Raw genomic sequence first — 12,635 nt, forward strand, 5'->3', positions numbered from 1 at the left:
AACTGTGTGAAGACCATTTCTTCCTAACAACGACTGTAATTAATTTGCCAGAATTGTACATAATTATGACATAACATTGAAGGTTGTGCAATGTAACAGCAATATTTAGACTTATGGATGTCACCCGTTAGATAAAATACGTAACGGTTCAGTATTTCACTGAAAGAATAAACGTTTTGTTTTCTAAATGATAGTTTCCGGATTTGACCATATTAATGACCTAAGGCTCGTATTTCTGTGTGTTATTATATTATAATTAAGTTTATGATTTGATAGAGCAGTCTGACTGAGCGGTGGTAGGCAGCAGCAGGATCGTAAGCATTGTGTCAATGGTATATGAAATACAAATGGTATAGAGAGAAATAGTCCCATAATAACTACAACCTAACATTTCTTACCTGGGAATATTGAGACTCATGTTAAAAGGAACCACCAGCTTTCATATGTTCTGAGCAAGGAACTTGAAAGTTAGCTTTTTTACATGGCACATATTACACTTTTACTTTCTTCTCCAACACTTTGTTTTTGCATTATTTAAACCAAACATGTTTCATTATTTATTTGAGACTAAATTGATTTTATTGATGTATTATATTAAGTTAAAATAAGTGTTCATTCAGTATCGTTGTAAATGTAAAAATCGGCCGATTAATAGGTATCGGCTTTTTTTGGTCCTCCAATAATTGCTATCGGTATCAGCGTTGAAAAATCATAATCGGTCGACCTCTAATCTGCATTGACCCTTTTTGCGCTAACTCTTTTGACTCCTAACATACGCTGCTGCTACTGTTTATAATCTATCCTGTTGCCTAATCACTTTTTCCCTACCTATATGTGTTTATCTACCTTAATTACCTTATATCATTGCACATCAACTCGGTACATATCCCGTGTATATAGCCAAGTTATCGTCACTCAGTGTGTATTTATTCCCCATGTTATAATTTTTCTCTCTGCATTGTTGGGAAGGGCCGTAAGTAAAATGTCACTGTTAGTCTATACCTGTTGTTTTCAAAGCATGTAATGAATAACATTTTGATTTGAGTACAGAACATACTTACAAGGTCTCTGTTACACACACCGACCCACACTACTCACGTACTGTATGCTGGTTCATAACCTCATCCATCCTATGATAAAGGAGCCCACACTCTGACCTGAAGAAGCAGAAGAACATTACTTGATCTGAGTAGGCATGCAGGTAGAGAACTTATTTCCCTATTTCCTCCTCTTTTTCCTTCTCTCTTCTTTCTGTAGTACTGGTGAAGGAAGGTAAGGTGTGTCCCTTTGTGGCCTACATCCGAGAGGGGGAGTGTAACATCCTCCAGGACATTAACTCACTGATGAGGACCCCACTGGAGAAGGTGTCAGTCTGCGCACACACATCACACTGTAACAGTAGGCCTTCCTCCAGGCTGCTGCATGTTCCCTGTTTGATTAAAAACCACTTCGTCTAAATCAAGGAGTGAAAGAGCAGGACTTGATTTGAATATTAATTACATGGTTAAGACTGATTACCATAATTGTGTTACATTTTATACCGAGAAATGGGAATATTAATTCCAGGAACATGTCATTTGTGATAATGATTGGGCCTTGGCTATTTTTCCTTCATTGGTTGTTGATTTCCAGGGCAGCAGGATAAAGTTTGTTGTCGTGGGGAAGCTTGGACCAATGGAATCGTTCGGTGAGGTGAGCATCCTGCTTGATCAGCCCTCCCCCTGCAGCATCGTCACGGCGACAGAGGTGCAAGTAGGGATCCTCCAACCAGATGCTCTGAAAGGTTAGTCACATGTTCTTATATCATATCTGGTAGCCTATACAATCTCCTGTTGGATGTTTGAAAGGAAATAAAAACTGAGTTGATTACTGTGCGTTAATTTGATTTATGTTCATATTTTGATTAGGACTTGATTCAGTGACATCGGCACTGATGTTACAAACAGCACAGCCGATTTACGGGAACTTGAGTCAGGTACTGCAGTCAATTTGTCCAACATATTAACCTTACATTATTCACCCTTTCCCTTTACCCTGATACTATTGTGTTATAGAACAAGTGGAAAAGCACTGGTTCGAATAGTGAATAATATTCTGTTGCATTCACCTAGAATACGGTTGACCACTTGGTTCTGTATGACTTGTCCCTGTCTTATTCCAGGAAGAGATTAACAAGGAGTACATCAGACAAGAGCGGCACAAGGAGTGGGACCACATAAAGGTGTAGTGTACAGTACGTCAGTAAAGCGTATTGTTACAGTACTTTCTTTCCTTTTCTCACTAATGAGCCTTTTCATTCTACTAAGCCTTTTCACATTACAGAGCTGTACAACACTGGCCTGATTATGCATCCACCAGAGTTTCTGGACCCGTGCTGTGAAGGACAATGTGAATGGAAAATAACAAGCCAGCACAGTACGGTTCGGCTCAGTAGTGTGAAAAGGGTCTCTCTCTGTCTTAGGCTCTTATGGAATACCCAGCACAGTACGTTATAATCCCTGTGCCTTGTCCAAACCCAGAACACAAACACAACGTTTCTTCTGAGAATCAGCAGCCATGCAGCCAGCCCTAACTAATTCCCAGGCCTGAGTGCCAATGTCTGCCTTTGTTCTCAACCAACAGTGTGTGTGTGTGTGTGTGTGTGTGTGTGTGTATATTTGCGCATGTTCGCTTGTGTATGCGTGTATGCGTGCCAGTTTCCCATAGATGATTACACCACTGTGTAGCTCTGCTCTGTTATTGCCATGGCAAAATCCTTACTTGGAAGGAAATTCATTATGGACGCTGGCTAACTGGCTAACCGGTCCAGTGCAGTCCTCTCTGACGTACCTTTCTACAGCTACAGCTTGTGTATCTCCCATGTAATAAAGACAGACGGACAGGCCGGCCAACCTCCCTTTCTCTGGCTGCTTGTTTCACAGGAATATAACCTTTCAGACCCTTCCCATGTAGTTCTGGGTTGTAGGCCAATAGAAAGGGTCTCTTTGTGCATTTTGTCAGGAACACTATACAGTTTGTCTGTCAGGAGGCTAAAGTGATCATCAGCCCCAGCTGTCTGCCTCTGTCATGGTTTGGTTTGGTTTAGTGTGTGTGGTCTGGATCTGGGTCTCGCTGCCAAGCTTTCTCGGCTGAACAGACAGGAGGCGTTGGAGGTTGGGAGCCCCGGCCTGTTGGGGTGTGGTGGGAACCGACATGCAGTGTCCCACGGCCAATGAGAGAGGAGGATCTTGACCGATGAAAGCCTCACAAAGCAAACCGTTACCGTAACAATCAACTGTCATAAACAGTGTTCTGATAGTGACATAGAGCTCAGTGGGGGCAGGGTGTTGAGTGTTGTCATCCTAGCTAACACATAGAGACAAAGACAGACAGGTGTAGCTAGTTGTTTCAAACAGTATGTTGCTGTACAGTATATGGTCAGCTGTTCTGCACTAGTATGAATCGGCCCGTTGTTCTACAGGGAGGCCGCTGTAGCACCACTGTAGCTTCTCTCTTATATGCAGCCTTTTCCTGATCCCAGATCTGCTTGTGCTGTATTTCCAAGATCATGGGAGTTACCTATACAACCCATCAGGTTAATGCAGCCTCTCTCTGCATGGAGCCATATACGTCTCCTTCTCATGTTAAATGCCTTTTGAACTGTGGTTCATGCCAGTTCATGCCGTTTAAAAGACATTTAAAGCTCCAGTGTCAGTGCTTGCTTGTATGTCATGCTTGTTTATCGCAATTACGCAGTCTGACAAATGGACACTGATGAACCTAAACAGAAACAAAAGATATGTGTCTATTGAAACCTTTCGTTCTTGCTACGTCTGATGGCATTTTCCATCTGCCATTGCTAAATGGTGTTAGATCATTTACGATCTGTAGCAGGAGCACAGAGCTGGAAAAACGACTGTAGCCTCTCTTTGATTGAGACGGGCAGTTATTATGCCTGTTTGATTGCTAATCTTACTGTTGAGCTGACGAATGACAACAGTCACAGCGTTTGTTTGCTGTCAGGCTTTATTTTTCAGCTCCAGAATAAGGACAGATTTGTTTGTTTCTGCTCTCATATGGAGAACCCAGAGTGGCTATGATTAATAGGACTGTGAGTGTTCACGTTTCTGACGCAACACCCCATTTTTAGCCAAACATCGGAACTCTTTTTTTTGCCTTTGAAATAGATTTAGGAGTTAAGAGTTTCCAAAGTATTGGGACAAGGGTGAATCACCTATAAATTATGTGTTATTCCTATGTTATGCTCAGTAATCTAGGCTGAGTGTGTGTAATTTTGGGCGGTGGAGTTTTACGTCAGACGGTAGGTTCTAAATATGGGTTGGAGAAGAGGTTCTGTGTCTTCCTGGTTTATTTAGACTCTGGTCACTCTTACTACAGACATCTACAGACATGAATGTTGGTGTGGTGGGGGAAAAAACGCAAACAGACAGACAGTGACTATTATTCCTTACTTGTGTAACCTTGTCTGAGACCTAATGACTTGAAATAGCTCCCCGAGTCACAAACAGACAGCGTTTGAAACACACTGTACTCCTAGGTAACAAAGATAGTGAACAATGCTCACTTGATGAGTAACCTTGCTTGAGACCTGAAGACTTCTATTAGCCCCCGGAGCTAACGCCCAGTTTTTGGCTCAGATCGCTAATCAGTCTTGAGGTACACTACCATGATTGCAAGTGTCATGCCCTTGAGAATATGGACGGATCACTCAAAAAAGAAATGACTTAGAAATTTCACCAGACAACGACAAAATGTTCAGCAGCTTTTCCTTTCAGAATGTTCCAATTTACATTTTCTTATTAAAGGTTTTGAGTCCCTCAAAATATCACTCAATCCACACAAAAGAAAAAATCCTAACAAATACACGATTGTCTAATAGGAAAATAATAATGAGCAAAGCCTTTTGTTCAATAAATTCTTAACATTCCCCAAAATAACAAGTTCTAACCGTTATGTGATTGTTTCATACTGAGGAACTGCATGAATTAATTTCTCAGACAGAACCATCTGAATTGAACCAATCAATATCTGACCAGACTGAATACAGAGCACCAGTTTGCAAGAGAGTGTTTGGGCAAGATAAAATTCTGCAGCGGAATATGAAAATGGTCCTGATGTTACATCTTAGCCACACTGATATGTAGGATGATGATAATTGTGTTGAATGCTTCACTTATAACCAGTGCTATATAGTGGGAGAGCGTGTGGGTGTGGGTGTGTGTGGCGCGTGTGTCGAGCAAGAGAAAAGGTGTCAGAAAGACAAAATTCATCCACAGACAGAATGCATTCACTTTAATCATTGCAAACTTTAAACATGATGGCCCTTTGAAAATGTGTGTTCATAAACAAATTGATATTGATCTGTGATTTGTGTGCTCACACATCTGTTTAGACTGCAGCCCAAATAAAGGCTTCACAGAGTTCAAGTAACAGCCACATCTCAGCATCAACTGTTCTGAGGAGACTGCGTGAATCAGGCCTTCAGGGTCGAATTGCTGCAAAGAAACCACTACTAAAGGACACCAATAAGACGAAGAGACTTGCTTGGGCCAAGAAACACGAGCAATGGACTTTAGACAGGTGGAAACCTCTCCTTTGGTCTGATGAGTCCAAATTCCAACCGCCGTGTCTTTGTGAGACGCAGGGTAGGTGAATGGATGATCTCCAAATGTGTGGTTCCCGCCATGAAGCATGGAGGAGGAGATGTGATGGTGGGGGGGGGGGGGGGGGGGGGGGGGGCTTTCCTGGTGACACTGTCAGAGATTTATTTAAAATTCAAGGCACACTTAACCAGCATGGCTACCACAGCATTTTGCAGCGATACGCCATCCCATCTGGTTTGTGCTTAGTGGGACTATCATTTGTTTTTCAACAGGACAATGACCCAACACACCTCCAAGCTGTGTAAGGGCTATTTGACAAAGATGGAGAGTGATGGAGCGCTGCATCAGATGACCTGGCCTCCACAATCACCAAACCTCAACCCAACTGAAATGGTTTGGGATGAGATGGATCGCTGGGTGAAGGAAAAGCAGCCAACAAGTGCTCAGCATATGTGGGAACTCCTTCAAAACTGTTGAAAAAGCATTCCAGGTGAAGCTGGTTGAGAGCATGCAAAGCTGTCATCAAGGCAAAGTGTGGCTCCTTTGAAGAATCTGAAATATAAAATATATGTTGATTTGTTTGACACTTGTTTTGGTTACTACATGATTCCATATGTGTTATTTCATAGTTGTGATGTCTTCACTATTATTCTACAATGTAGATAATAGTAAAAATAAAGAAAAACTCTTGAATGAATAGGTGTGTCCAAACTTTTGACTGGTACTCTATGATTGATTATCTGTTTTCTATAATCAGACCCATGTTGTGTGGGATGCCAAAGACCAATGTAATAACGCTCCATTGATTGGTGCTTCTGATCTTTAGCACTGGGCATACAGTGTGATATACTGACAGGGGCATCATGCACAGTGTGATATACTGGCAGGAGGCACAAAGTATGTGAGGATGGCTGAAGGGTGGTCCGTAGGGGCGCTAGGCTCCCCGTCCGGAAGTTGGAGAATTTTAGTATTTTTCAAACACGTGAAATAGCCTTTTCCTGCTATGTACAGCCATAATCATTATGCTTAATTCTATGTAAAAAAAAAAAATCTGCAGATCTTTCTGCATATCAAAGCATACCTCTTGAGCTCTCTCCTTCTGACTGGTGGTTATTTTCTTTGTAACGGTCGTTCTCCTCCTCTTCGTCTGAAGAGGAGGAATAGGGATTGGACCAAAGCGCAGCGTATGTTGAATCCATAATTACGTTTATTAAAGAAAAGACAAAACACGAAGAACACTTGAAATGATTACAAAATAACAAAACGAACGTAGACAGACCTGAACTATGAGAACTTACATATAACACGAAGAACGCACGAACAGGTACAGACTACAACAAACAAACGAACAAACGAAACAGTCCCGTGTGGTGCACAGACACAAACACGGAAGACAACCACCCACAAACAAACAGTGAAACCAGCCTACCTTAATATGGTTCTCAATCAGAGGAAACGTCAAACACCTGCCTCTAATTGAGAACCATATCTGGCAACACATTAAACCCAACATAGAAACACAACACATAGAATGCCCACCCCAACTCACGCCCTGACCAACTAAACACATACAAAACAACAGAAAACAGGTCAGGAACGTGACAGAACCCCCCCCCCCCCTCAAGGTGCGAACTCCGGGCGCACCCCTAAAACTCAATTGTCTTTGTCCCCCTCCTTAGCGTCCTCCGAGTGGCGATCCTCGCCCCCGACCCTGGTCTAGGAACCTTAACACCGGTCCCCCCTAGATAACTCAGGACAGAGAGGTAGCTCAGGACAGAGAGGTAGCTCAGGACAGAGAGGTAGCTCAGGACAGAGAGGTAGCTCAGGACAGAGAGGTAGCTCAGGACAGAGAGGTAGCTCAGGACAGAGAGGTAGCTCAGGACAGAGAGGTAGCTCAGGACAGAGAGGCAGCTCTGGACTACTGGCAGCTCCGGGCTGAGGGGCATTTCCGGACTGGGTGGCAGCTCCGGACTGGAGGGCGGCTCAGGACTGGAGGGCGGCTCAGGACTGGAGGGCGGCTCAGGACTGGAGGGCGGCTCAGGACTGGAGGGCGGCTCAGGACTGGAGGGCGGCTCATGACTGGAGGGCGGCTCATGACTGGAGGGCGGCTCTGGCTGATCCTGTCTGGCGGACGGCTCTGGCTGATCCTGTCTGGCAGAAGGCTCTGGCTGCTCCTGTCTGGCGGAAGGCTCTGGCTGCTCCTGTCTGGCGGAAGGCTCTGGCTGCTCCTGTCTGGCGGAAGGCTCTGGCTGCTCCTGTCTGGCGGAAGGCTCTGGCTGCTCCTGTCTGGCGGAAGGCTCTGGCTGCTCCTGTCTGGCGGAAGGCTCTGGCTGCTCCTGTCTGGCGGACGGCTCTGGCTGCTCCTGTCTGGCGGACGGCTCTGGCTGCTCCTGTCTGGCGGACGGCTCTGGCTGCTCCTGTCTGGCGGACGGCTCTGGCTGCTCCTGTCTGGCGGACGGCTCTGGCTGCTCCTGTCTGGCGGACGGCTCTGGCTGCTCCTGTCTGGCGGACGGCTCTGGGCGGCTCCTGTCTGGCGGACGGCTCTGGCGGCTCCTGTCTGGCGGACGGCTCTGGCGGCTCCTGTCTGGCGGACGGCTTTGAAGGTTCAGGACAGACGGGCGGCTTTGAAGGCTCAGTACAGACGGGCGGCTTTGAAGGCTCAGTACAGACGGGCGGCTTTGCAGGCTCAGTAAAGACGGGCGGCTTTGAAGACTCAGGACAGACGGGCAGTTCAGGCGGCGCTTGACAGACGGACAGCTCAGACGGCGTTGGGCAGACGGACAGCTCAGACGGCGTTGGGCAGACGGGCAGTTCAGACGGCGTTGGGCAGACGGGCAGTTCAGGCGCCGCTGGGCAGACGGCAGACTCTGGCCAGCTGAGGCGCACTGTAGGCCTGGTGTGTGGTGCCGGAACTGGAGGTACCGGGCTAAGGACACGCACCTTCAGGCTAGTGCGGGGAGCAGCAACAGGACGCACAGGACTCTGGAGACGCACAAGAGGCTTGGTGCGTGGTGCCGGTACTGGTGGTAATGGGCTGGAGACACGCACCATAGAGCTAGTGCGTGGAGGAGGAACAGGGCTCTGGAGACGCACAGGAGGCTTGGTGTGTGGTGCCGGTACTGGTGGTAATGGGCTGGAGACACGCACCATAGGGCTAGTGCGTGGAGGAGGAACAGGGCTCTGGAGACGCACAGGAAGCCTGGTGCGTGGTGTAGGCACTGGTGGTACTGGGCTGGGGCGGGGACGTGGCGCCGGATATACCGGACCATGCAGGCGTACTGGCTCCCTTGAGCACTGAGCCTGCCCAACCTTACCTGGTTGTATGCTCCCCGTAACCCGCCCAATGCGGGGAGGTGGAATAACCCGCACTGGGCTGTGTATGCGAACCGGGGACACCATGCGTAAGGCTGGTGCCATGTATGCCGGCCCGACGAGACGCACTGGTGGCCAAATGCGTAGGGCCGGCTTCATGACATCCGGCTCAATACTCAATCTAGCCCTGCCAGTGCGGGGAGGTGGAATAACCCGCACCGGGCTATGCACACGTACAGGAGACACCATGCGCTCTACTGCGTAACACGGTGTCTGCCCGTACTCTCGCTCTCCACGGTAAGCTCGAGGAGTTGGCGCAGGTCTCCTACCTGACTTCGCCACACTACCTTGTATCTTCCCCCCAAGACATTTTTGGGCTTGCCTAACAGGCTTCCTACTGCCTCCATTCACCGGTATCCCTCCTCACACTGTGCCAGAGAATCCCAGGCGGGCTCCGGCACTCTCTTAGGGTCGATCGCCCACCTGTCGATCTCCTCTCACGTAGTGTAGCCCAGATCCTTCTCCTGTTTCCGTGCTGCCTCCTCATACCGCCGCCTCTCGGCTTTCGCTGCCTCCAGCTCTTACCGAGGGCGGCGATATTCTCCAGGTTGAGCCCATGGCCCTTTACCGTCCAGTATTTCCTCCCATGTCCAGAAATCCTGCGATCGCTGTTGTTGCTTTTCACGCTGCTTGGTCCTTCGTTGGTGGGTGGTTCTGTAATGGTTGTTCTCTTCCTCTTCGTCTGAAGAGGAGGAATAGGGATTGGACCAAAGCGCAGCGTATGTTGAATCCATAATTACGTTTATTAAAGAAAAGACGAAACACGAAGAACACTTGAAATGATTACAAAATAACAAAACGAACGTAGACAGATCTGAACTATGAGAACTTACATATAACACGAAGAACGCACACACAGGTACAGACTACAACAAACGAAACAGTCCCGTGTGGTGCACAGACACAAACACGGAAGACAACCACCCACAAACAAACAGTGAAACCAGCTTACCTTAATATGGTTCTCAATCAGAGGAAACGTCAAACACCTGCCTCTAATTGAGAACCATATCAGGCAATACATTAAACCCAACATACAAACACATAGACACATACACATAGAATGCTCACCCCAACTCACGCCCTGACCAACTAAACACATACAAAACAACAGAAAACAGGTCAGGAACGTGACATTCTTAAAGAAAAAAAATATGCTTCTCTACTAAAATCTGGGTAAAAGATTCAAAGGAATTTGAGTGTTATTTGTACATTTAGTTATTGATTGCTTTTCTAAAGTCTACCAACCTTGCCAGCAGGCATGTCAGCTAAGATAGACAAGCTAGCTACTCTAACTAAATTGATTGCCTGAAATGGCTTCTTGGTAGCTATTTATAAGGTTGGGAAATTTGGAAACCATCTGGGCTAGCTAAAGCCAACTTCCTAAAATTGCTAAGTCGCTAGTAGTATTACAGAAGGAAAACAAATGTGTAATTACAATTTGTATTATTATAATATAGTTTTTTTTACTGGACAATTCTGAGGGAGCACGTACCCCTGTGCCCCTTATGGGCATGACGCCTCTGTACAGCAATGCAGTGTGACATCCTGTAATGCTCATCATAAGTGTGTATTTTAATCTCATGTTTTGTCTCTTATTTCCTCCACAGAAGAGAGTGTTGTCTGATGCCCTGCTCTACAACGGGATCCAGCAGGGGAACGGGAAGTGGACCTTCACCAGGGGAGGTGGAAGAAGATCTGTGGACAAGAGCAACCCCTTCCAATAAACACAGCTTACACACAAACACCCCAGCGTGTACTGCCTGCTTTGACTCCAGATGTTACAACAACAACGCAAGAAAACACAGGAACTGACATTGCCAAACCCTAATTTGCTGTTTAAAAGTATAACTCCAGTCCCATGCTCCAATCCAACTTCTGGAACCACACCCTCCAATATCCCGCCACATACACTTTTGTTCTCTGCCTGTATCTTTGGACTCAACGTACAGTGACCACTCCAGATGTACACTAATATAGCATCAAAGAAAATAAACTGTTATTCTCCCCAGCTTTCACTCTCACTCAAAGCCTTTCAAATAAGAGGCAGTTATTGTCAATCAGCTAGCAGCTTTCACTGCAGTGCTTCCTATATCCCTGCCAGGGCCAGAGGAACTCTGAGGACAGTGACACATCATGTTGTCTTTCACCCACTTAGTATAACCTAACCAGACATGTCCTACGTGTGCAAATACAGAGCCTGACCCAGCCCAAAACAACCCACCCTAACCATACACCCCCAACACAGGTCAAAACAACACAGCCTTATTGGATCTTATACTTGTGTGAAACAGTGTTGGGTAAGACATACAACAAGTCTGCAATGACATACAGAGCCCAACACAACATCTTGTTGCGCAGACACTGTGAATACTGTAGAGAACTGAAAACAATTCTTTATGAAAGAGAAAATACTGAACCGTATCGTAGAGAAACTGAAATGACATTTGACCGTATAATTAGTTTTATGTCTAAATATTTGGGTCGAGACATAGACTTTTTAGATTGCTGGAATCTGTATGGAAACAGAAACACAGACCTTAAAATACATGGTGTTTGTTTAGATTTGAGACCGTAACTGACCTTGACAGAGACTTTTTCACATTCCCAAAGGAAAATAGCTCTTTATTGCTTCTTTGTATATATTTTTGTTTTCTCCTCAGATGACAGTTCTGTACTGAAATGACCTACTGAAATTGTCCCTCAGTTTGGAGAATGATTTGAGATGAGAATGGGCTTGAAACGAGCTGTGGTAAATGATCTGGTTTTATTGTAGCAAATATTGTATCATCTCCTCGTCTGCATAAGCCTAATTTGATTAAATGTTTTTGTGCGTGTGTTATGGAAATTTTACCTGAATAGAAATACATTTAGCAATTTTGGCTCTATTCATTGGTTAATATTTTATCCCCGCCAAAAGTGTTCCTTCATGTTAGCAGAGATTTCAGAAACTCAAACAAATAGCTAATTTCAAAGATGAGTGAGGCTCTTAACCCTTAACATTGATACAAGTAAGATGAATTATGCTTTCAAGTGGTTTTGTCCACACACATAAGCGCGCGCACACACGGTCATTTCACACAGTCCAAGAGCTGCTTTCAATACAATGTTTGGGAGGTTAGGTTGGTGAGGTGAGGCCTCTTTGATGCGGGCTCTCTGTCCGCATCAAAGAGACAATTTAACAAGTCACAGGCGTGTTGCTCTGCGTTTTGTTGCCAACCTTACTTTACTAGCTGACAACTTTACGTTTGTTTTTTTTTTCTTTTTAATTACCGTTTATATTTTTAGTTTTTCCATCACAACTTTTTCCCTCATTCAACTTTTTCACTCCGGACGCTTTTTCTGGACATGGTTCGTCAGCACTTTCAACAGCCGAAGCTAAGTAGTAACATTAACACGATGTCTTATAATTGCAGTCGCTGTACTCATAATATACAGGAGAACGATCGCCTTATGGCGAGGATAGCTGTGCTGCAAGCCCAGCTTCAGACGCAATCGTTAGGCAAGGGTAATTTCAGTGTAGGAAAGGATGAAACAGCGTCTGTGCCACCAGTAAGTACAGATAGTAACGTTAGTATAAATCCCCCCGCACAGTCCCCGCAGCCGGACAACTTTCTCATGGCTTCTGGAGGGAAATGCTGTAGGAATGCTCAACTGGTG

The 12,635-nt window shown here is 45.6% G+C and overlaps 1 protein-coding gene across 2 annotated transcripts in view; it reads left to right on the forward strand.

Moving 5' to 3' along the window:
* cnbd1 (cyclic nucleotide binding domain containing 1) overlaps positions 1-11,855 on the forward strand; it is a 67,178-nt gene extending 55,323 nt beyond the window's left edge. Inside the window, exons 8-12 of one of the 2 annotated variants that reach the window (XM_055881354.1) lie at positions 1,258-1,364; positions 1,633-1,783; positions 1,908-1,975; positions 2,162-2,221; positions 10,586-11,855. In XM_055881354.1, the coding sequence (XP_055737329.1) occupies positions 1,258-1,364; positions 1,633-1,783; positions 1,908-1,975; positions 2,162-2,221; positions 10,586-10,702 (503 nt within the window). In that variant the 3' untranslated portion in view covers positions 10,703-11,855. The remainder of the gene's footprint in view (positions 1-1,257; positions 1,365-1,632; positions 1,784-1,907; positions 1,976-2,161; positions 2,222-10,585) is intronic. The other variant, XM_055881353.1, reaches the window with a different exon arrangement.
* The last annotated feature ends 780 nt before the right edge of the window (positions 11,856-12,635 follow it).

The sequence above is a fragment of the Salvelinus fontinalis genome, chromosome 25 (genome assembly GCF_029448725.1).
Source record: "Salvelinus fontinalis isolate EN_2023a chromosome 25, ASM2944872v1, whole genome shotgun sequence".
Lineage (NCBI taxonomy): Eukaryota > Metazoa > Chordata > Actinopteri > Salmoniformes > Salmonidae > Salvelinus > Salvelinus fontinalis.